General features: G+C 47.4%; 1 protein-coding gene and 1 pseudogene across 1 annotated transcript; both read right to left on the reverse strand.

Annotated features, from left to right (window-relative positions):
- The window catches only part of LOC148096526 (uncharacterized), a 24,254-nt pseudogene extending 1,416 nt beyond the window's left edge, over window positions 1-22,838 (reverse strand).
- Window positions 7,004-7,897, reverse strand: LOC148096527 (uncharacterized; the record flags this gene model as incomplete). Its single annotated transcript, XM_087835086.1, has 1 exon — window positions 7,004-7,897. A coding segment is annotated over one exon (894 nt), but the record flags the coding sequence as incomplete, so codon positions are not given.
- Window positions 22,839-23,063: the final 225 nt, after the last annotated feature.

The raw sequence follows: 23,063 nt of genomic DNA on the forward strand, positions 1-23,063 counted from the left end.
GTTGTAAAAGCAGCTGTATGTGAGTGTCAACTGTTAGTTGTGTTAGATTACCATTGTCAAGTTTAATAATCAAATTGGATATTTAAGTTGATTGTTTACATTACAAGCAGATATCAGACCCCATAAAACCACAGTCATATAGTCTGGATGATCAGAATCACTCAGACTTTTGCTTTAAAATATCATAATTTTTATGCGTATATACTCTCTGTGTGTGTGTGTGTGTGTGTGTTTATATACAACTGCAGGATGTCACTCAATATTCTCCCACAGTTTGTGCTTACTTGTTTTGTCTTCCAAATACTGCACGGTCTTTAATTTACAAAATGTGATGAGAGAACTATTGTGAGTTGCAGCAAAATAAAAAAAAGTTGAATAAGTCAGTATTAACACTGACTATTGTAGAGAAATTATCATTATGAGAAATTATTCTCATCCTTAAAAAGTCAGGGGACATTTATTAATCAATGCAAAAAGACTTTATTTATGATATTTTTGAAAAGTGCCCTGATAAGATCAGTGTTGAGATAGCAGACATTACAATATTTTTATCAGTTATCAAATCACACATGTTTGGATGATACATACACAAACATCATCTCGAGGAGGAAAACACTAAAACTGTTTAAATAAACTTTTCTCTGTGAAACCAAAAGTCATGAACCCACAATAAAGACAAATTAAAATTTACATACTTAATCATTTTACATTTCCACATGTATTTTGGTTTGTGACTTCATTTAAATGATGTGAACTTAAGAGAAAAATATTAAAAATATGAGCTGAGAACATGTGGTATTAGAGCCAGAACTAGGGACAGAAAGCTGAAGTTGTTAACAATAGCAGAGGAGGTGGTTGTTGTTGGTGCAGTTGCGGTTGTTTTTGGAGCAGCTGTAGTTGTTGTTGGAGCAGCTGTGGTTGTTTTTGGAGAAGCAGCAGTTGTGGGTGCAGTTGTGGTTGTTGTTGGGGCAGCTGTGGTTTTGAGTGCGGTTGTGGTAGTTGTTGGAGCACCTGAAGTTGTGGCCGCAGTTGCGGTTGTTGTTGGGGCAGCTGTGGTTATTGTTGGAGCAGTTGTGGTTGTTTTGGGAGCAGTTGTAGTTGTTGTTGTAGCACCTGTGGTTGAGGGTGCACTTGTTGTTGTTGTTGTTGGAGGAAATGTGGTTGTTGTTGGAGCAGCTTTGGTTGTTGTTGGTGCAATTGTGGTTGTTGATGGGGCGTCAGTTGTGGTTGTTAATGGAGCAGCTGCAGTTGTGGACGCAGTTGTGGTTGTTGTGGGAGAAGCTGTATTTCTTGTTGCAGCACCTGTCGTTGAGGGTGCAAGATTGGTTGTTTTTGGAGCAGCTGTGGTTGTTGTTGGAGCAGTTGTGTTTGTTGTGAGTGCAGGTGCAGTTGTTGACAGAGTTGTGATTGTTGTTGGGGCGACAGTTGAGGTAGTTGTCGGAGCACCTGTAGTTGTTGTTGGAGCAGCTGCAGTTGTGGCCGCAGTTGTGATTGTTATTGGAGCAGTTGTGGTTGTTGTTGGAGCAGCTATAGTTGTTGTTGGAGCAGCTGTAGTTGAGGGTGCAGTTGTTTTTGTTGCTGGGGAAGCTTTGGTTGTTGTTGGGGCAGCTGTAGTTGATGTTGGAGCAGCAGTTGTTGTTGTGAGTGAAGTTGTAGTTGTTGTTGTTGGAGCAGTTGTGGTTGTTGTCGGAGCAGCTGTGGTTGTTGTTGGACCAGCTGCAGTTGTGGCCGCAGATGTGGTTGTTGTTGGACCAGCTGTAGTTGTAGTTGCAGCAGCTGTTGTTGTTGTTGGAGCAGCTGTGGTTGTTGTTGGAGCAGCTGTTGTTGTTGTTGGAGAAGCTGTAGTTGTTGTTGGAGCAGCTGTAGTTGTTGTTGAACAAGCTGTGGTTGTTGTGGGTGCAGTAGATGTTGTTGTTGGAGCAGTTGTGGTTGTTGTTGAGGCAGCTGTCGTTGATGTTCGAACAGCTGTGGTTGAGGGTGCAGCTGTTGTTGTTGTCGTTGGGGAAGCTGTCATTGTTGTTTGAGCAGCTGCAGTGTTGGCCGCAGTTGTGGTTGTTGTTGGAGCAGCTGTAGTTTTGGGTGCAGTTGTGGTAGTTGTAGTTGGGGCGACAGTTGTGGTTGGCGCAGTTGTGGTTGTTTTTGGGGCGACAGTTGTGGTTGGCGCAGTTGTGGTTGTTGTTGGAGCAGCTGTAGTTGTTGTTGGAGCAGCTATAGTTGTTGTCGGAGCAGCTGCGGTTGTTGTGGGTGCATTTGTTGTTGTTGCTGTTGTGGCGACAGTTGTGGTTGCTGTTTGAGCAGCTGCAGTTGTGGCCGCAGTTGTGGTTGTTGTTGGAGCAGCTGTAGTTGTTGTTGGAGCTGCTGTAGTTGTTGTTGGAGCAGCTGTAGTTGTTGTTGGAGCAGCTGTTGTTGTTGTGGGAGCAGTTGTGGTTGTTGTTGAGGACACAGTTGTGGTTGTTGTTGGAGCAGCTGCAGTTGTGGCCGCAGTTGTGGTTGTTATTGGAGATGCTGTAGTTGTTGTTGGAGCAGCTGTAGTTGTTGTTGGGGCAGGTGTGGATGTGTGTGCAGTTGTTGTTGTTGTTGTTGTTGGGGAAGCTGTTGTTGTTGTTGGAGCAGCTGTGGTGGTTGTGGGTGCATTTATTGTTGTTGCTGTTGGGGCGACAGTTGTGGTTGCTGTTTGAGCAGCTGTGGTTGTTGTTGAACCAGCTCTGGTTGTTGTTGGAGCAGCTGTAGTTGTTGTCGCTGCAACTGTGGTTGGGGCTGCAGTTGTGGTTGTTGTTGGAGCAGCTGTAGTTGTTGTTGGAGCAGCTATAGTTGTTGTTGAACCAGCTGTGGTTGTTGTGGCTGCAGTTGTGGTTTTGGCTGCAGTTTTGGTTGTTGTTGGAGCAAGTGTAATTGTTGTTGGACCAGCTATAGTTGTTGTTGAACCAGCTGTGGTTTTTGTGGCTGCAGTTGTGGTTGTTGTTGGAGCAGCTGTGGTTGTTGTTGGAGAAGTTATAGTTGTTGTTGGAGCAGCTGCTGTTGTTGTGGGTGCAGTTGTTGTAGTTGTCAGAGCGATAGTTGTGGCTTTTGTTGGAGCAGCTGTAGTTGTTGTTGAACCAGCTGTGGTTGTTGTTGGTGCATTTGTTTTTGTTGCTGTTGTGGCAACAGTTGTGGTTGCTGTTTGAGCAGCTTTAGTTGTTGTTGAACCAGCTGTGGTTGTTGTGGGTGCAGTTGTTGTTGTTGCTGTTGCTGTTGGGGCGACAGTTGTGGTTGTTGTTGGAGCAGCTGTAGTTGTTGTTGAACCAGCTGTGGTTGTTTGTGGTGCATTTGTTTTTGTTGCTGTTGGGGCGACAGTTGTGGTTGCTGTTTGAGCAGCTGTAGTTGTGGCAGCAGATGTGGTTGTTGTAGGAGCAGCTGTAGTTGTTGTTGGAGCAGCTGTAGTTGTTGTTGGAGAAGCTGTGGTTGTTTTTGGAGCAGCTGTGGTTGTTGTTGGAGAAACTGTGGTTGTTGTTGGTGCAGCTTTGGTTGTTGTTGGAGAATCTGTGGTTGTTGTTGGTGCAGCTGTGGTTGTTGTTGGAGCAGCTGTAGTTCTTGTTGAACCAGCTGTGGTTGTTGTGGGTGCAGTTGTTGTTGTTGCTTTTGTTGCGACAGTTTTGTTTGTTGTTGGAGCAGCTGTAGTTGTTGTTGGAGAAGCTGTGGTTGTTGTTGGTGCAGCTGTGGTTGTTGTTGTAGCAGCTGTAGTTGTTGTTGAACCAGCTGTGGTTGTTGTGTGTGCAGTTGTTGTTGTTGTTGGAGCAGTTGTGGATGTTGTTGGACCACCTTCAGTTGTGGCCACAGATGTGGTTGTTGATGGAGCAGCTGTAGTTGTTGTTGGAGCAGCTTTAGTTGTTGTTGGAGAAGCTGTGGTTGTTGTTGGGGAAGCTGTGGTTGTTGTTGGAGCAGCTGTGGTTGTTGTGGGTGCAGTTGATGTAGTTGTTGGACCGATAGTTGTGGTTGTTTTTGGAGGAGCTGTAGTTGTTGTTGGAGCAGCTGTGGGTGTTGTTGGTGCATTTGTTGTTGTTGCTGTTGGGGCGACAGTTGTGGTTGCTCTTTGAGCAGCTGTAGTTGTTGTTGAACCAGCTGTGGTTGTTGTTGTTGTAGCAGCTGTAGATGTTGTTGGAGCACCTGTAGTTGAGGGTGCAGTTGTTGTTGTTGTTGTTGGGGAAGCTGTGGTTTTTGTTGGACCAGGTGAAGTTGTGGCCACAGATGTGGTTGTTGTAGGAGCAGCTGTAGTTGTTGTTTGAGAAGCTGTGGTTGTTGATGGAGAAGCTGTGGTTGTTGTTGGAGAAGCTGTAGTTGTTGATGGAGAAGCTGTGGTTGTTGTTGGAGCAGCTGTAGTTATTGTTGGAGAAGCTGTGGTTGTTGTTGGAGCAGCTGTGGTAGTTGTTGGAGCAGCTGTAGTTGTTGTTGAACCAGCTGTGGTTGTTGTGGGTGCAGTTGTGGTTGTGTGTGCAGTTGTTGTTGTTGCTGTTGGTGCGACAGTTGTGGTTGCTGTTTGAGCAGCAGTAGTTGTTGTTGAACCAGCTGTGGTTTTTGTGGGTGCAGTTGTGGTTGTGTGTGCAGTTGTTGTTGTTGTTGTTGTTGGGAACGCTGTGGTTGTTGTTGGAGCAGCTGTGGTTGTTGTGGGTGCAGTTGTTGTAGTTGTTGGAACGATAGTTGTGGTTGTTTTTGGAGCAGCTGTAGTTTTTGTTGGAGCAGCTGTGGTTGTTGTGGGTGCATTTGTTGTTGTTGCTGTTGTTGCGACAGTTGTGGTTGCTGTTTGAGCAGCTGTAGTTGTCGTTGAACCAGCTGTGGTTGTTTTTGTAGCAGCTGTAGATGTTGTTGGAGCACCTGTAGTTGAGGGTGCAGTTGTTGTTGTTGTTGTTGTTGTTGGAGCAGCTGTAGTTGTTGTTGGAGCAGCTGTAGTAGTTGTTGGAGAAGCTGTGGTTGTTGTTGGTGCACCTGTGGTTGTTGTTGGAGCAGCTGTAGTTGTTGTTGAACCAGCTGTGGTTGTTGTGTGTGCAGTTGTTGTTGTGTGTGCAGTTGTTGTTGGAGCAGCTGTAGTTGTTTTTGGGGCAGGTGTGGTTGTGTGTGCAGTTGTTGTTGTTGTTGGGGAAGCTGTGGTTGTTGTTGGAGCAGCTGTGGTTGTTGTGGGTGCAGTTGATGTAGTTGTTGGACCGACAGTTGTGGTTGCTCTTTGAGCAGCTGTAGTTGTTGTTGAACCAGCTGTGGTTGTTGTTGTTGTAGCAGCTGTAGATGTTGTTGGAGCACCTGTAGTTGAGGGTGCAGTTGTTGTTGTTGTTGTTGTTGTTGGCGAAGCTTTGGTTGTTGTTGGACCAGCTGAAGTTGTGGCCGCAGATGTGGTTGTTGTAGGAGCAGCTGTAGTTGTTGTTTGAGAAGCTGTGGTTGTTGATGGAGAAGCTGTGGTTGTTGTTGGAGCAGCTGTAGTCGTTGTTGGAGAAGCTGTGGTTGTTGTTGGAGCAGCTGTGGTAGTTGTTGGAGCAGCTGTAGTTGTTGTTGAACCAGCTGTGGTTGTTGTGGGTGCAGTTGTGGTAGTGTGTGCAGTTGTTGTTGTTGCTGTTGGTGCGACAGTTGTGGTTGCTGTTTGAGCAGCAGTAGTTGTTGTTGAACCAGCTGTTGTTTTTGTGGGTGCAGTTGTGGTTGTGTGTGCAGTTGTTGTTGTTGTTGTTTTTGTTGGGAAAGCTGTAGTTGTCGTTGAACCAGCTGTGGTTGTTTTTGTAGCAGCTGTAGATGTTGTTGGAGCACCTGTAGTTGAGGGTGCAGTTGTTGTTGTTGTTGTTGTTGGGGAAGCTGTGGTTGTTGTTGGACCAGCTGCAGTTGTGGCCGCAGATGTGGTTGTTGTTGGAGCAGCTGTAGTTGTTGTTGGAGCAGCTGTAGTAGTTGTTGGAGAAGCTGTGGTTGTTGTTGGTGCAGCTGTGGTTGTTTTTGGAGCAGCTGTAGTTGTTGTTGAACCAGCTGTGGTTGTTGTGTGTGCAGTTGTTGTTGTGTGTGCAGGTGTTGTTGGAGCAGTTGTGGTTGTTTTTGGAGCAGCTGTAGTTGTTGTTGGAGCAGCTGTAGTTGTTGTTGGGGCAGGTGTGGTTGTGTGTGCAGTTGTTGTTGTTGTTGGGGAAGCTGTGGTTGTTGTTGGAGCAGCTGTGGTATTTGTGGGTGCAGTTGATGTAGTTGTTGGACCGATAGTTGTGGTTGTTTTTGGAGCAGCTGTAGTTGTTGTTGGAGCAGCTGTGGTTGTTGTTGGTGCATTTGTTGTTGTTGCTGTTGTTGCGACAGTTGTGGTTGCTGTTTGAGCAGCTGTAGTTGTCGTTGAACCAGCTGTGGTTGTTTTTGTAGCAGCTGTAGATGTTGTTGGAGCACCTGTAGTTGAAGGTGCAGTTGTTGTTGTTGTTGTTGTTGTTGGGGAAGCTGTGGTTGTTGTTGAACCAGCTGCAGTTGTGGCCGCAGATGTGGATGTTGTTGGAGCAGCTGTAGTTGTTGTTGGAGCAGCTGTAGTAGTTGTTGGAGAAGCTGTGGTTGTTGTTGGTGCAGCTGTGGTTGTTGTTGGAGCAGCTGTAGTTGTTGTTGAACCCGCTGTGGTTGTTGTGTGTGCAGTTGTTGTTGTGTGTGCAGTTGTTGTTGGAGCAGTTGTGGTTGTTTTTGGAGCAGCTGTAGTTGTTGTTGGAGCAGCTGTAGTTGTTGTTGAACCAGCTGTGGTTGTTGTGTGTGCAGTTGTTGTTGTGTGTGCAGTTGTTGTTGGAGCAGTTGTGGTTGTTTTTGGAGCAGCTGTAGTTGTTGTTGGAGCAGCTGTAGTTGTTGTTGGGGCAGGTGTGGTTGTGTGTGCAGTTGTTGTTGTAGTTGGGGAAGCTGTGGTTGTTGTTGGAGCAGCTGTGGTTGTTGTGGGTGCAGTTGATGTAGTTGTTGGACCGATAGTTGTGGTTGTTTTTGGAGCAGCTGTAGTTGTTGTTGGAGCAGCTGTGGTTGTTGTTGGTGCATTTGTTGTTGTTGCTGTTGGGGCAACAGTTGTGGTTGCTCTTTGAGCAGCTGTAGTTGTTGTTGAACCAGCTGTGGTTGTTGTTGTTGTAGCAGCTGTAGATGTTGTTGGAGCATCTGTAGTTGAGGGTGCAGTTGTTGTTGTTGTTGTTGTTGGGGAAGCTGTGGTTGTTGTTGAACCAGCTGCAGTTGTGGCCGCAGATGTGGTTGTTGTTGGAGCAGCTGTAGTTGTTGTTGGAGCAGCTGTAGTAGTTGTTGGAGAAGCTGTGGTTGTTGTTGGTGCAGCTGTGGTTGTTGTTGGAGCAGCTGTAGTTAATGTTGAACCAGCTGTGGTTGTTGTGTGTGCAGTTGTTGTTGTGTGTGCAGTTGTTGTTGGAGCAGTTGTGGTTGTTTTTGGAGCAGCTGTAGTTGTTGTTGGAGCAGCTGTAGTTGTTGTTGGGGCAGGTGTGGTTGTGTGTGCAGTTGTTGTTGTTGTTGGGGAAGCTGTTGTTGTTCTTGGAGCAGCTGTGGTATTTGTGGGTGCAGTTGATGTAGTTGTTGGACCGATAGTTGTGGTTGTTGTTGGAGCAGCTTTAGTTGTTGTTGGAGCAGCTGTGGTTGTTGTTGGTGCATTTGTTGTTGTTGCTGTTGTTGCGACAGTTGTGGTTGCTGTTTGAGCAGCTGTAGTTGTCGTTGAAACAGCTGTGGTTGTTTTTGTAGCAGCTGTAGATGTTGTTGGAGCACCTGTAGTTGAGGGTGCAGTTGTTGTTGTTGTTGTTGTTGGGGAAGCTGTGGTTGTTGTTGGACCAGCTGCAGTTGTGGCCGCAGATGTGGTTGTTGTTGGAGCAGCTGTAGTTGTTGTTGGAGCAGCTGTAGTAGTTGTTGGAGAAGCTGTGGTTGTTGTTGGTGCAGCTGTGGTTGTTGTTGGAGCAGCTGTAGTTAATGTTGAACCAGCTGTGGTTGTTGTGTGTGCAGTTGTTGTTGGAGCAGTTGTGGTTGTTTTTGGAGCAGCTGTAGTTGTTGTTGGAGCAGCTGTAGTTGTTGTTGGGGCAGGTGTGGTTGTGTGTGCAGTTGTTGTTGTTGTTGGGGAAGCTGTGGTTGTTGTTGGAGCACCTGTGGTTGTTGTGGGTGCAGTTGATGTAGTTGTTGGACCGATAGTTGTGGTTGTTTTTGGAGCAGCTGTGGTTGTTGTTGTAGCAGCTGTGGTTGTTGTTCGTGCATTTGTTGTTGTTGCTGTTGGGGCGACAGTTGTGGTTGCTCTTTGAGCAGCTGTAGTTGTTGTTGAACCAGCTGTGGTTCTTGTTGTTGCAGCTGCTGTAGATGTTGTTGGAGCACCTGTAGTTGAGGGTGCAGTTGTTGTTGTTGTTGTTGTTGTTGTTGGGGAAGCTGTGGTTGTTGTTGGACCAGCTGCAGTTGTGGCCGAAGATGTGGTTGTTGTAGGAGCAGCTGTAGTTGTTGTTGGAGAAGCTGTGGTTGTTGTTGGAGAAGCTGTGGTTGTTGTTGGAGAAGCTGTGGTTGTTGTTGGAGAAGCTGTGGTTGTTGTTGGAGCAGCTGTAGTTGTTGTTGGAGAAGCTGTGGTTGTTGTGGGTGCAGTTTTTGTAGTTGTTGGAACGATAGTTGTGGTTGTTTTTGGAGCAGCTGTAGTTTTTGTTGGATCAGCTCTAGTTGTTGTTGGGGCAGGTGTGGTTGTTTGTGCAGTTGTTGTTGTTGTTGGGGAAGCTGTGGTTGTTGTTGGAGCAGCTGTGGTTGTTGTTGGTGCATTTGTTGTTGTTGCTGTTGGGGCGACAGTTGTGGTTGCTCTTTGAGCAGCTGTAGTTGTTGTTGAACCAGCTGTGGTTGTTGTTGTTGTAGCAGCTGTAGATGTTGTTGGAGCACCTGTAGTTGAGGGTGCAGTTGTTGTTGTTGTTGTTGTTGTTGGGGAAGCTGTGGTTGTTGTTGGACCAGCTGCAGTTGTGGCCGAAGAATTGGTTGTTGTAGGAGCAGCTGTAGTTGTTGTTGGAGAAGCTGTGGTTGTTGTTGGAGAAGCTGTGGTTGTTGTTGGAGAAGCTGTGGTTGTTGTTGGGGCAGGTGTGGTTGTGTGTGCAGTTGTTGTTGTAGTTGGGGAAGCTGTGGTTGTTGTTGGAGCAGCTGTGGTTGTTGTGGGTGCAGTTGATGTAGTTGTTGGACCGATAGTTGTGGTTGTTTTTGGAGCAGCTGTAGTTGTTGTTGGAGCAGCTGTGGTTGTTGTTGGTGCAGTTGTTGTTGGAGCAGCTGTGGTAGTTGTTGAAGCAGCTGTAGTTGTTGTTGGAGCAGCTGTAGTTGTTTTTGGGGCAGGTGTGGTTGTGTGTGCAGTTGTTGTTGTAGTTGGGGAAGCTGTGGTTGTTGTTGGAGCAGCTGTGGTTGTTGTGGGTGCAGTTGATGTAGTTGTTGGACCGATAGTTGTGGTTGTTTTTGGAGCAGCTGTAGTTGTTGTTGGAGCAGCTGTAGTTGTTGTTGGGGCAGGTGTGGTTGTTGTTGGAGCAGCTGTAGTTGTTGTTGGAGAAGCTGTGGTTGTTGTGGGTGCAGTTTTTGTAGTTGTTGGAACGATAGTTGTGGTTGTTTTTGGAGCAGCTGTAGTTTTTGTTGGAGCAGCTGTGGTTGTTGTGGGTGCATTTGTTGTTGTTGCATTTGTTACGACAGTTGTGGTTGCTGTTTGAACAGCTGTAGTTGTCGCTGAACCAGCTGTGGTGGTTTTTGTAGCAGCTGTAGATGTTGTTGGAGCACCTGTAGTTGAGGGTGCAGTTGTTGTTGTTGTTGTTGTTGGGGAAGCTGTGGTTGTTGTTGGACCAGCTGCAGTTGTGGCCGCAGATGTGGTTGTTGTTGGAGCAGCTGTAGTTGTTGTTGGAGCAGCTGTAGTAGTTGTTGGAGAAGCTGTGGTTGTTGTTGGTGCAGCTGTGGTTGTTGTTGGAGCATCTGTAGTTGTTGTTGAACCAGCTGTGGTTGTTGTGTGTGCAGTTGTTGTTGTGTGTGCAGTTGTTGTTGTGTGTGCAGTTGTTGTTGGAGCAGTTGTGGTTGTTTTTGGAGCAGCTGTAGTTGTTGTTGGAGCAGCTGTAGTTGTTGTTGGGGCAGGTGTGGTTGTTTGTGCAGTTGTTGTTGTTGTTGGGGAAGCTGTGGTTGTTGTTGGAGCAGCTGTGGTTGTTGTTGGTGCATTTGTTGTTGTTGCTGTTGGGGCGACAGTTGTGGTTGCTCTTTGAGCAGCTGTAGTTGTTGTTGAACCAGCTGTGGTTGTTGTTGTTGTAGCAGCTGTAGATGTTGTTGGAGCACCTGTAGTTGAGGGTGCAGTTGTTGTTGTTGTTGTTGTTGTTGGGGAAGCTGTGGTTGTTGTTGGACCAGCTACAGTTGTGGCCGAATATGTGGTTGTTGTTGGAGCAGCTGTAGTTGTTGTTGGAGAAGCTGTGGTTGTTGTTGGAGAAGCTGTGGTTGTTGTTGGAGAAGCTGTGGTTGTTGTTGGAGCAGCTGTAGTTGTTGTTGGAGAAGCTGTGGTTGTTGTTGGAGCAGCTGTGGTAGTTGTTGGAGCAGCAGTAGTTGTTGTTGAACCAGCTGTGGTTGTTGTGGGTGCAGTTGTGGTTGTGTGTGCAGTTGTTGTTGTTGCTGTTGGTGCGACAGTTGTGGTTGCTGTTTGAGCAGCAGTAGTTGTTGTTGAACCAGCTGTGGTTTTTGTGGGTGCAGTTGTGTTTGTGTATGCAGTTGTTGTTGTTGTTGTTGTTTGGAAAGCTGTGGTTGTTGTTGGAGCAGCTGTGGTTGTTGTGGGTGCAGTTGTTGTAGTTGTTGGAACGATAGTTGTGGTTGTTTTTGGAGCAGCTGTAGTAGTTGTTGGAGCAGCTTTGGTTGTTGTGGGTGCATTTGTTGTTGTTGCGACAGTTGTGGTTGCTGTTTGAGCAGCTGTAGTTGTCGTTGAACCAGCTGTGGTTGTTTTTGTAGCAGCTGTAGATGTTGTTGGAGCACCTGTAGTTGAGGGTGCAGTTGTTGTTGTTGTTGGGGAAGCTATGGTTGTTGTTGGACCAGCTGCAGTTGTGGCCGCAGATGTGGTTGTTGTTGGAGCAGCTGTAGTTGTTGTTGGAGCAGCTGTAGTAGTTGTTGGAGAAGCTGTGGTTGTTGTTGGTGCAGCTGTGGTTGTTGTTGGAGCAGCTGTAGTTGTTGTTGGAGCAGTTGTGGTTGTTTTTGGAGCAGCTGTAGTTGTTGTTGGAGCAGCTGTAGTTGTTGTTGGGGCAGGTGTGGTTGTGTGTGCAGTTGTTGTTGTTGTTGGGGAAGCTGTGGTTGTTTTTGGAGCAGCTGTGGTTGTTGTGGGTGCAGTTGATGTAGTTGTTGGACCGATAGTTGTGGTTGTTTTTGGAGCAGCTGTAGTTGTTGTTGGAGCAGCTGTGGTTGTTGTTGGTGCATTTGTTGTTGTTGCTGTTGGGGCGACAGTTGTGGTTGCTCTTTGAGCAGCTGTAGATGTTGTTGAACCAGCTGTGGTTGTTGTTGTTGTAGCAGCTGTAGATGTTGATGGAGCACCTGTAGTTGAGGGTGCAGTTGTTGTTGTTGTTGTAGTTGTTGGGGAAGCTGTGGTTGTTGTTGGACCAACTGCAGTTATGGCCGAAGATGTGGTTGTTGTAGGAGCAGCTGTAGTTGTTGTTGGAGAAGCTGTGGTTGTTGTTGGAGAAGCTGTGGTTGTTGTTGGAGAAGCTGTGGTTGTTGTTTTAGCAGCTGTAGTTGTTGTTGGAGAAGCTGTGGTTGTTGTTGGAGCAGCTGTGGTAGTTGTTGGAGCAGCTGTAGTTGTTGTTGAACCAGCTGTGGTTGTTGTGGGTGCAGTTGTGGTTGTGTGTGCAGTTGTTGTTGTTGCTGTTGGTGCGACAGTTGTGGTTGCTGTTTGAGCAGCTGTAGTTGTTGTTGAACCAGCAGTGGTTGTTGTTTTTGTAGCAGCTGTAGATGTTGTTGGAGCACCTGTAGTTGAGGGTGCAGTTGTTGTTGTTGTTGTTGTTGTTGGAGAAGCTGTGGTTGTTGTTGGAGAAGCTGTGGTTGTTTTTGGAGAAGCTGTGGTTGTTGTTGGAGCAGCTGTAGTTGTTGTTGGAGAAGCTGTGGTTGTTGTGGGTGCAGTTGTTGTAGTTGTTGGAACGATAGTTGTGGTTGTTTTTGGAGCAGCTGTAGTTTTTGTTGGAGCAGCTGTGGTTGTTGTGGGTGCATTTGTTGTTGTTGCTGTTGTTACGACAGTTGTGGTTGCTGTTTGAGCAGCTGTAGTTGTCGCTGAACCAGCTGTGGTGGTTTTTGTAGCAGCTGTAGATGTTGTTGGAGCACCTGTAGTTGAGGGTGCAGTTGTTGTTGTTGTTGTTGTTGGGGAAGCTGTGGTTGTTGTTGGACCAGCTGCAGTTGTGGCCGCAGATGTGGTTGTTGTTGGAGCAGCTGTAGTAGTTGTTGGAGAAGCTGTGGTTGTTGTTGGTGCAGCTGTGGTTGTTGTTGGAGCATCTGTAGTTGTTGTTGAACCAGCTGTGGTTGTTGTGTGTGCAGTTTTTGTTGTGTGTGCAGTTGTTGTTGGAGCAGTTGTGGTTGTTTTTTGAGCAGCTGTAGTTGTTGTTGGAGCAGCTGTAGTTGTTGTTGGGGCAGTTGTGGTTGTTTGTGCAGTTGTTGTTGTTGTTGGGGAAGCTGTGGTTGTTGTTGGAGCAGCTGTGGTTGTTGTTGGTGCATTTGTTGTTGTTGCTGTTGGGGCGACAGTTGTGGTTGCTCTTTGAGCAGCTGTAGTTGTTGTTGAACCAGCTGTGGTTGTTGTTGTTGTAGCAGCTGTAGATGTTGTTGGAGCACCTGTAGTTGAGGGTGCAGTTGTTGTTGTTGTTGTTGTTGTTGGGGAAGCTGTGGTTGTTGTTGGACCAACTGCAGTTATGGCCGAAGATGTGGTTGTTGTAGGAGCAGCTGTAGTTGTTGTTGGAGAAGCTGTGGTTGTTGTTGGAGAAGCTGTGGTTGTTGTTGGAGAAGCTGTGGTTGTTGTTTTAGCAGCTGTAGTTGTTGTTGAACCACCTGTGGTTGTTGTGTGTGCAGTTGTTGTTTTGTGTGCAGTTGTTGTTGGAGCAGTTGTGGTTCTTGTTGGAGCAGGTGTAGTTGTTGTTGAACCAGCTGTGGTTGTTGTGTCTGCAGTTGTTGTTGTGTGTGCAGTTGTGGTTGTTGTTGGAGCAGCTGTTGTTGTTGTTGGGGAAGCTGTGGTTGTTGTGTGTGCAGTTGTTGTTGTGTGTGCAGTTGTTGTTGGAGCTGTTGTGGTTGTTGTGGGTGCAGTTGTTGTAGTTGTTGGAGCACCTGTAGTTGAGGGTGCAGTTGTTGTTGTTGTTGTTGTTGGGGAAGCTGTGGTTATTGTTGGGGCAGCTGCAGATGTGGCCTCTTTTGTGGTTGTTGTTGGGGCAATAGTTGTGGTTGTTGTCGGAGCAGCTGTGGTTGTCGTGGGTGCAGTTGTGGTAGTTGTTGGGGCAACAGTTATGGTTGTTGTTTGAGCAGCTTCAGTTTTGGCCGCAATTGTGGTTGTTGTTGGAGCAGTTGCGGTTGGTGTTGGAGCTGCTGTAGTTGTTATTGGAGGAGCTGTAGTTGTTGTTGGAGCAGCTGTTGTTGTCGTGGGTGCAGTTGTGGTTGTTTTTGGGGCGACAGTTGTGGTTGTTGTCGGAGCAGCTGTGGTTGTTGTTGGAGCAGCTGTAGTTGTTGTTGAACCAGCTGAGGTTGTTGTTGGAGAAGCTATGGTTGTTGTTAGAGCAGCTGTAGTTGTTGTTGGAGAAGCTGTGGTTTTTGTTGGTGCAGCTGTGGTTCTTGTTGGAGCAGCTGTAGTTGTTGTTGAACCAGCTGTGGTTGTTGTGTCTGCAGTTGTTGTTGTGTGTGCAGTTGTGGTTGTTGTTGGAGCAGCTGTTGTTGTTGTTGGGGAAGCTGTGGTTGTTGTTGGAGCAGCTGTGGTTGTTGTGGGTGCAGTTGTTGTAGTTGTTGGAGCGATAGTTGTGCTTGTTGTTGAAGCAGCTGATGTTGTTGTTGTAGCAGCTGTAGATGTTGTTGGAGCACCTGTAGTTGAGGGTGCAGTTGTGGTAGTTGTCGGGGCGACAGTTGTGGTCGCAATTGTGGTTGTTGTTTGAGCAGCTGTAGTTGTTGTTGAACCAGCTGAGGTTGTTGTTGGAGAAGCTGTGGTTGTTGTTGGTGCAGCTGTGGTTGTTGTTGGAGCAGCTTTAGTTGTTGTTGAACCAGCTGTGGTTGTTGTGTGTGCAGTTGTTGTTGTGTGTGCAGTTGTTGTTGGAGCTGTTGTGGTTGTTGTTGGAGCAGCTGTAGTTGTTGTTGGAGCAGCTGTAGTTGTTTTTGGGGCAGGTGTTGTTGTGTGTGCAGTTGTTGTTTTTGTTGGACCAGCTGCAGTTGTGGCCGCAGATGTGGTTGTTGTTGGAGCAGCTGTGGTTGTTGTTGGAGCAGCTGTAGTTGTTGTTGGAGAAGCTGTGGTTTTTGTTGGTGCCGCTCTGGTTGTTGTTGGAGCAGCTGTAGTTGTTGTTGAACCAGCTGTGGTTGTTGTGTGTGCAGTTGTTGTTTTGTGTGAAGTTGTTGTTGGAGCAGTTGTGTTTGTTGTTGGAGCAGCTGTAGTTTTTGTTGGGGCAGTTGTGGTTGTTGTTGGGGCAGCTGCAGATGTGGCCTCTTTTGTGGTTGTTGTTGGGGCAATAGTTGTGGTTGTTGTCGGAGCAGCTGTGGTTGTCGTGGGTGCAGTTGTGGTAGTTGTTGGGGCAACAGTTATGGTTGTTGGAGCAGCTTCAGTTGTGGCCCCAATTGTCGTTGTTGTTGGAGCAATTGTGGTTGTTGTTGGAGCTGCTGTAGTTGTTGTTGGAGGAGCTGTAGTTGTTGTTGGAGCAGCTGTGGTTGTCGTGGGTGCAGTTGTGGTTGTTTTTGGGGCGACAGTTGTGGTTGTTGTCGGAGCAGCTGTGGTTGTCGTGGGTGCAGTTGTGGTAGTTGTCGGGGCGACAGTTGTGGTCGCAATTGTGGTTGTTGTTTGAGCAGCTGTAGTTGTTGTTGAACCAGCTGAGGTTGTTGTTGGAGAAGCTGTGGTTGTTGTTGGAGCAGCTGTAGTTGTTTTTGGAGAAGCTGTGGTTGTTGTTGGTGCAGCTGTGGTTGTTGTTGAACCAGCTGTGGTTGTTGTGTGTGCAGTTGTTGTTGTGTGTGCAGTTGTTGTTGTGTGTGCAGTTGTTGTTGTTGTTGGAGCAGTTGTGGTTGTTGTTGGAGAAGTTGTTGTTGTTGTTGGGGCAACTGTAGTTGTGGCCGCAGATGTGGTTGTTGTTGGAGCAGCTGTAGTTGTTGTTGGAGAAGTTGTGGTTGTTGTTGGTGCAGCTGTGGTTGTTGTTCGAGCAGCTGTAGTTGTTGTTGAACCAGCTGTAGTTGTTGTGTGTGCAGTTGTTGTTGTGTGTGCAGTTGTTGTTGGAGCTGTTGTGGTTTTTGTTGGAGCAGCTGTAGTTGTTGTTGGAGCAGCTGTAGTTGTTGTTGGGGCAGGTTTTGTTGTGTGTGCAGTTGTTGTTTTTGTTGGACCAGCTGCAGTTGTGGCCGCAGATGTGGTTGTTGTTGGAGCAGCTGTGGTTGTTGTTGGAGCAGCTGTAGTTGTTGTTGGAGAAGCTGTGGTTGTTGTTGGTGCAGCTGTGGTTGTTGTTGGAGCAGCTGTAGTTGTTGTTGAACCAGCTGTGGTTGTTGTGTGTGCAGTTGTTGTTTTGTGTGCAGTTGTTTTTGGAGCAGTTGTTGTTGTTGTTGGAGCAGCTGTAGTTGTTGTTGGGGCAGTTGTTGTTGTTGTTGGGGCAGCTGCAGATGTGGCCTCTTTTGTGGTTGTTGTTGGGGCAATAGTTGTGGTTGTTGTTGGAGCAGCTGTAGTTGTTGTTGAACCAGCTGTGGTTGTTGTTGAACCAGCTGTGGTTGTTGTGTGTGCAATTGTTGTTTTGTGTGCAGTTGTTTTTGGAGCAGTTGTGGTTGTTGTTGGAGCAGCTGTGGTTGTCTTGGGTGCAGTTGTGGTAGTTGTTGGGGCAACAGTTATGGTTGTTGTTGGAGCAGCTTCAGTTGTGGCCGCAATTATGGTTGTTGTTGGAGCAGTTGTGGTTGTTGTTGGAGCAGCTGTAGTTGTTTTTGGAGAAGTTGTGGTTGTCGTTGGTGCAGCTGTGGTTGTTGTTGGAGCAGCTGTAGTTGTTGTTGAACCAGCTGTGGTTGTTGTGTGTGCAGTTGTTGTTGGAGCTGTTGTGGTTGTTGTTGGAGCAGCTGTAGTTGTTGTTGGAGCAGCTGTAGTTGTTGTTGGGGAAGGTGTTGTTGTGTGTGCAGTTGTTGTTTTTGTTGGACCAGCTGCAGTTGTGGCCGCAGATGTGGTTGTTGTTGGAGCAGCTGTGGTTGTTGTTGGAGCAGCTGTGGTTGTTGTTGGAGAAGCTGTGGTTGTTGTTGGTGCAGCTGTGGTTGTTGTTTGAGCAGCTGTAGTTGTTGTTGAACCAGCTGTGGTTGTTGTGTGTGCAGTTGTTGTTTTGTGTGCAGTTGTTGTTTGAGCAGTTGTGGTTGTTGTTGGAGCAGCTGTAGTTGTTGTTGGGGCAGTTGTTGTTGTTGTTGGGGCAGCTGCAGATGTGGCCTCTTTTGTGGTTGTTGTTGGGGCAATAGTTGTGGTTGTTGTCGGAGCAGCTGTGGTTGTCGTGGTTGCAGTTGTGGTAGTTGTTGGGGCAACAGTTATGGTTGTTGTTGAAGCAGCTTCAGTTGTGGCCGCAATTGTGGTTGTTGTTGGAGCAGTTGTGGTTGTTGTTGGAGCTGCTGTAGTTGTTGTTGGAGGAGCTGTAGTTGTTGTTGGAGCAGCTGTTGTTGTCGTGGGTGCAGTTGTGGTTGTTTTTGGGGCGACAGTTGTGGTTGTTGTCGGAGCAGCTCTGGTTGTCGTGGGTGCAGTTGTGGTAGTTGTTGGGGCGACAGTTGTGGTTGTGTTCGGAGCAGCTTCAGTTGTGGCCGCAATTGTGGTTATTGTTTGAGCAGCTGTAGTTGTTGTTGAACCAGCTGAGGTTGTTGTTGGAGAAGCTGTGGTTGTTGTTGGAGCAGCTGTAGTTGTTTTTAGAGAAGCTGTGGTTGTTGTTGGTGCAGCTGTGGTTGTTGTTGAACCAGCTGTGGTTGTTGTTTGTGCAGTTGTTGTTGTGTGTGCAGTTGTTGTTGTTGTTGGAGCAGTTGTGGTTGTTGTTGGAGAAGTTGTTGTTGTTGTTGGGGCAACTGTAGTTGTGGCCGCAGATGTGGTTGTTGTTGGAACAGCTGTAGTTGTTGTTGGAGCAGCTGTAGTTGTTGTTAGAGAAGTTGTGGTTGTTGTTGGTGCAGCTGTGGTTGTTGTTGGAGCAGCTGTGGTTGTTTTGTGTGCAGTTGTTGTTGTGTGTGCAGTTGTTGTTGGAGCTGTTGTGGTTGTTGTTGGAGCAGCTGTAGTTGTTGTTGGGGCAGGTGTTGTTGTGTGTGCAGTTTTTGTTTTTGTTGGACCTTCTGCAGTTGTGGCCGCAGATGTGGTTGTTGTTGGAGCAGCTGTAGTTGTTGTTGGAGAAGCTGTGGTTGTTGGTGGTGCAGCTGTGGTTGTTGTTGGAGCAGCTGTAGTTGTTGTTGAACCAGCTGTGGTTGTTGTGTGTGCAGTTGTTGTTTTGTGTGCAGTTGTTGTTGGAGCAGTTGTGGTTGTTGTTGGAGCAGCTGTAGTTGTTGTTGGGACAGTTGTGGTTGTTGTTGGGGCAGCGGCAGATGTGGCCTCTTTTGTGGTTGTTGTTGGGGCAATAGTTGTGGTTGTTGTTGGAGCAGCTGTAGTTGTTGTTGAACCACCTGTGGTTGTTGTGTGTGCAGTTGTTGTTTTGTGTGCAGTTGTTGTTGGAGCAGTTGTGGTTCTTGTTGGAGCAGGTGTAGTTGTTGTTGAACCAGCTGTGGTTGTTGTTTCTGCAGTTGTTGTTGTGTGTGCAGTTGTGGTTGTTGTTGGAGCAGCTGTTGTTGTTGTTGGGGAAGCTGTGGTTGTTGTTGGAGCAGCTCTGGTTGTTGTGGGTGCAGTTGTTGTAGTTGTTGGAGCGATAGTTGTGGTTGTTGTTGAAGCAGCTGATGTTGTTGTTGTAGCAGCTGTAGATGTTGTTGGAGCACCTGTAGTTGAGGGTGCAGTTGTTGTCGTTGTTGTTGGGGAAGCTGTGGTTGTTGTTGGGGCAGCTGCAGATGTGGCCTCTTTTGTGGTTGTTGTTGGGGCAATAGTTGTGGTTGTTGTCGGAGCAGCTGTGGTTGTCGTGGGTGCAGTTGTGGTAGTTGTTGGGGCAACAGTTATGGTTGTTGTTGGAGCAGCTTCAGTTGTGGCCGCAATTGTGGTTGTTGTTGGAGCAGTTGTGGTTGTTGTTGGAGCTGCTGTAGTTGTTGTTGGAGAAGTTGTGGTTGTTGTTGGTGCAGCTGTGGTTGTTGTTGGAGCAGCTGTAGTTGTTGTTGAACCAGCTGTGGTTGTTGTGTGTGCAGTTGTTGTTGTGTGTACAGTTGTTGTTGGAGCTGTTGTGGTTTTTGTTGGAGCTGCTGTAGTTGTTGTTGGGGCAGGTTTTGTTGTGTGTGCAGTTGTTGTTTTTGTTGGACCAGCTGCAGTTGTGGCCGCAGATGTGGTTGTTGTTGGAGCAGCTGTGGTTGTTGTTGGAGCAGCTGTAGTTGTTGTTGAACCAGCTGTGGTTGTTGTGTGTGCAGTTGTTGTTTTGTGTGCAGTTGTTGTTTGAGCAGTTGTGGTTGTTGTTGGAGCAGCTGTAGTTGTTGTTGGGGCAGTTGTGGTTGTTGTTGGGGCAGCTGCAGATGTGGCCTCTTTTGTGGTTGTTGTTGGGGCAATAGTTGTGGTTGTTGTCGGAGCAGCTGTGGTTGTCGTGGTTGCAGTTGTGGTAGTTGTTGGGGCAACAGTTATGGTTGTTGTTGGAGCAGCTTCAGTTGTGGCCGCAATTGTGGTTGTTGTTGGAGCAGTTGTGGTTGTTGTTGGAGCTGCTGTAGTTGTTGTTGGAGGAGCTGTAGTTGTTGTTGGAGCAGCTGTTGTTGTCGTGGGTGCAGTTGTGGTTGTTTTTGGTGCGACAGTTGTGGTTGTTGTCGGAGCAGCTGTGGTTGTCGTGCGTGCAGTTGTGGTAGTTGTTGGGGCGACAGTTGTGGTTGTTTTCGGAGCAGCTTCAGTTGTGGCCGCAATTGTGGTTATTGTTTGAGCAGCTGTAGTTGTTGTTGAACCAGCTGAGGTTGTTGTTGGAGAAGCTGTGGTTGTTGTTGGAGCAGCTGTAGTAGTTTTTGGAGAAGCTGTCGTTGTTGTTGGTGCAGGTGTGGTTGTTGTTGAACCAGCTGTGGTTGTTGTGTGTGCAGTTGTTGTTGTGTGTGCAGTTGTTGTTGTTGTTGGAGCAGTTGTGGTTGTTGTTAGAGAAGTTGTTGTTGTTGTTGGGGCAACTGTAGTTGTGGCCGCAGATGTGGTTGTTGTTGGAGCAGCTGTAGTTGTTGTTGGAGCAGCTGTAGTTGTTGTTAGAGAAGTTGTGGTTGTTTTTGGTGCAGCTGTGGTTGTTGTTGGAGCAGCTGTAGTTGTTGTTGAACCAGCTGTGGTTGTTTTGTGTGCATTTGTTGTTGTGTGTGCAGTTGTTGTTGGAGCTGTTGTGGTTGTTGTTGGAGCAGCTGTAGTTGTTGTTGGAGCAGCTGTAGTTGTTTTTGGGGCAGGTGTTGTTGTGTGTGCAGTTGTTGTTTTTGTTGGACCAGCTGCAGTTGTGGCCGCAGATGTGGTTGTTGTTGGGGCAGCTGTGGTTGTTGTAGGAGAAGCTGTGATTGTTGTTGGAGCAGCTGTAGTTGTTGTTGGAGAAGCTGTGGTTGTTGTTGGAGCAGCTGTGGTAGTTGTTGGAGCAGCTGTAGTGGTTGTGGGTGCAGTTTTAGTTGTGTGTGCAGTTGTTGTTGTTGCTGTTGGTGCGACAGTTGTGGTTGCTGTTTGAGCAGCTGTAGTTGTTGTTGAACCAGCTGTGGTTGTTGTTGGAGAAGCTGTGATTGTTGTTGGAGCAGCTGTAGTTGTTGTTGGAGAAGCTGTGGTTGTTGTTGGAGGAGCTGTGGTAGTTGTTGGAGCAGCTGTAGTTGTTGTTGAACCAGCTGTGGTTGTTGTGGGTGCAGTTGTGGTTGTGAGTGCAGTTGTTGTTGTTGCTGTTGGTGCGACAGTTGTGGTTGCTGTTTGAGCAGCTGTAGTTGTTGTTGAACCAGCTGTGGTTTTGGTGGGTGCAGTTGTGGTTATGTGTGCAGTTGTTGTTGTTGTTGTTGTTGGGAAAGCTGTGGTTGTTGTTGGAGCAGATGTGGTTGTTGTGGGTGCAGTTGTTGTAGTTGTTGGGAAGATAGTTGTAGTTGGTGCGACAGTTGTGGTTGCTGTTTGAGCAGCTGTAGTTGTTGTTGAACCAGCTGTGGTTGTTGTTGGAGAAGCTGTGGTTGTTGTTGGAGCAGCTGTAGTTTTTGTTGGAGAAGCTGTGGTTGTTGTTGGTGTAGCTGTGGTTTTTGTTGGAGCAGCTGTAGTTGTTGTTGAACCAGCTGTGGTTGTTGTGTGTGCAGTTGTTATTGTGTGTGCATTTTCTGTTGTTGTTGGAACAGTTGTGGTTGTTGTTGGAGCAGCTTTACTTGTTGTTGGAGCAGCTGTAGTTGTTGTTGGGGCAGGTGTTGTTGTGTATGCAGTTGTTGTTGTTGTTGGGGAAGCTGTGGTTGTTGTTGGGGAAGCTGTGGTTGTTGTTGGTGCATTTGTTGTTGTTGCTGTTGGTGCGACAGTTGTGGTTGCTGTTTGAGCAGCTGTAGTTGTTGTTGAACCAGCTGTGGTTGTTGTTGAAGAAGCTGTGATTGTTGTTGGAGCAGCTGTGGTTGTTGTTGGAGAATCTGTGGTTGTTGTTGGAGAAGCTGTGGTTGTTGTTGGAGCAGCTGTAGTTGTGGCCACAGATGTGGTTGTTGTTGGAGCAGCTGTGGTTGTTGTTGGAGCAGCTGTGGTTGTCTTGGGTGCAGTTGTGGTAGTTGTTGGGGCAACAGTTATGGTTGTTGTTGGAGCAGCTTCAGTTGTGGCCGCAATTGTGGTTGTTGTTGGAGCAGTTGTGGTTGTTGTTGGAGCAGCTGTAGTTGTTTTTGGAGAAGTTGTGGTTGTTGTTGGTGCAGCTGTGGTTGTTGTTGGAGCAGCTGTAGTTGTTGTTGGAGCTGTTGTGGTTGTTGTTGGAGCAGCTGTAGTTGTTGTTGGAGCAGCTGTAGTTGTTGTTGGGGAAGGTGTTGTTGTGTGTGCAGTTGTTGTTTTTGTTGGACCAGCTGCAGTTGTGGCCGCAGATGTGGTTGTTGTTGGAGCAGCTGTGGTTGTTGTTGGAGCAGCTGTGGTTGTTGTTGGAGAAGCTGTGGTTGTTGTTGGTGCAGCTGTGGTTGTTGTTTGAGCAGCTGTAGTTGTTGTTGAACCAGCTGTGGTTGTTGTGTGTGCAGTTGTTTTTTTGTGTGCAGTTGTTGTTTGAGCAGTTGTGGTTGTTGTTGGAGCAGCTGTAGTTGTTGTTGGGGCAGTTGTGGTTGTTGTTGGGGCAGCTGCAGATGTGGCCTCTTTTGTGGTTGTTGTTGGGGCAATAGTTGTGGTTGTTGTCGGAGCAGCTGTGGTTGTCGTGGGTGCAGTTGTGGTAGTTGTTGGGGCAACAGTTATGGTTGTTGTTGGAGCAGCTTCAGTTGTGGCCGCAATTGTGGTTGTTGTTGGAGCAGTTGTGGTTGTTGTTGGAGCTGCTGTAGTTGTTGTTGGAGGAGCTGTAGTTGTTGTTGGAACAGCTGTTGTTGTCGTGGGTGCAGTTGTGGTTGTTTTTGGTGCGACAGTTGTGGTTGTTGTCGGAGCAGCTGTGGTTGTCGTGGGTGCAGTTGTGGTAGTTGTTGGGGCGACAGTCGTGGTTGTTTTCGGAGCAGCTTCAGTTGTGGCCGCAATTGTGGTTATTGTTTGAGCAGCTGTAGTTGTTGTTGAACCAGCTGAGGTTGTTGTTGGAGAAGCTGTGGTTGTTGTTGGAGAAGCTGTGGTTGTTGTTGGTGCAGCTGTGGTTGTTGTTGAACCAGCTGTGGTTGTTGTGTGTGCAGTTGTTGTTGTGTGTGCAGTTGTTGTTGTTGTTGGAGAAGTTGTTGTTGTTGTTGGGGCAACTGTAGTTGTGGCCGCAGATGTGGTTGTTGTTGGAGCAGCTGTAGTTGTTGTTGGAGCAGCTGTAGTTGTTGTTAGAGAAGTTGTGGTTGTTGTTGGTGCAGCTGTGGTTGTTGTTGGAGCAGCTGTAGTTGTTGTTGAACCAGCTGTGGTTGTTGTGTGTGCAGTTGTTGTTGTGTGTGCAGTTGTTGTTAGAGCTGTTGTGGTTGTTGTTGGAGCAGCTGTAGTTGTTGTTGGAGCAGCTGTAGTTGTTGTTGGGGCAGGTGTTGTTGTGTGTGCAGTTGTTGTTTTTGTTGGACCAGCTGCAGTTGTGGCCGCAGATGTGGTTGTTGTTGGGGCCGCTGTGGTTGTTGTTGGAGAAGCTGTGGTTGTTGTTGGAGCAGCTGTAGTTGTTGTTGGAGAAGCTGTGGTTGTTGTTGGAGCAGCTGTGGTAGTTGTTGGAGCAGCTGTAGTTGTTGTGGGTGCAGTTGTGGTTGTGTGTGCAGTTGTTGTTGTTGCTGTTGGTACGACAGTTGTGGTTGCTTTTTGAGCAGCTGTAGTTGTTGTTGAACCAGCTGTGGTTGTTGTTGGAGAAGCTGTGATTGTTGTTGGAGCAGCTGTAGTTGTTGTTGGAGAAGCTGTGGTTGTTGTTGGAGGAGCTGTGGTAGTTGTTGGAGCAGCTGTAGTTGTTGTTGAACCAGCTGTGGTTGTTGTGGGTGCAGTTGTGGTTGTGAGTGCAGTTGTTGTTGTTGTTGGAGAAGTTGTTGTTGTTGTTGGGGCAACTGTAGTTGTGGCTGCAGATGTGGTTGTTGTTGGAGCAGCTGTAGTTGTTGTTGGAGCAGCTGTAGTTGTTGTTAGAGAAGTTGTGGTTGTTGTTGGTGCAGCTGTGGTTGTTGTTGGAGCAGCTGTAGTTGTTGTTGAACCAGCTGTGGTTGTTGTGTGTGCAGTTGTTGTTGTGTGTGCAGTTGTTGTTGGAGCTGTTGTGGTTGTTGTTGGAGCAGCTGTAGTTGTTGTTGGAGCAGCATTAGTTGTTGTTGGGGCA

Source organism: Neolamprologus brichardi, chromosome 22 (assembly GCF_056152115.1).
Source record: "Neolamprologus brichardi isolate AB-2024 chromosome 22, ASM5615211v1, whole genome shotgun sequence".
Lineage (NCBI taxonomy): Eukaryota > Metazoa > Chordata > Actinopteri > Cichliformes > Cichlidae > Neolamprologus > Neolamprologus brichardi.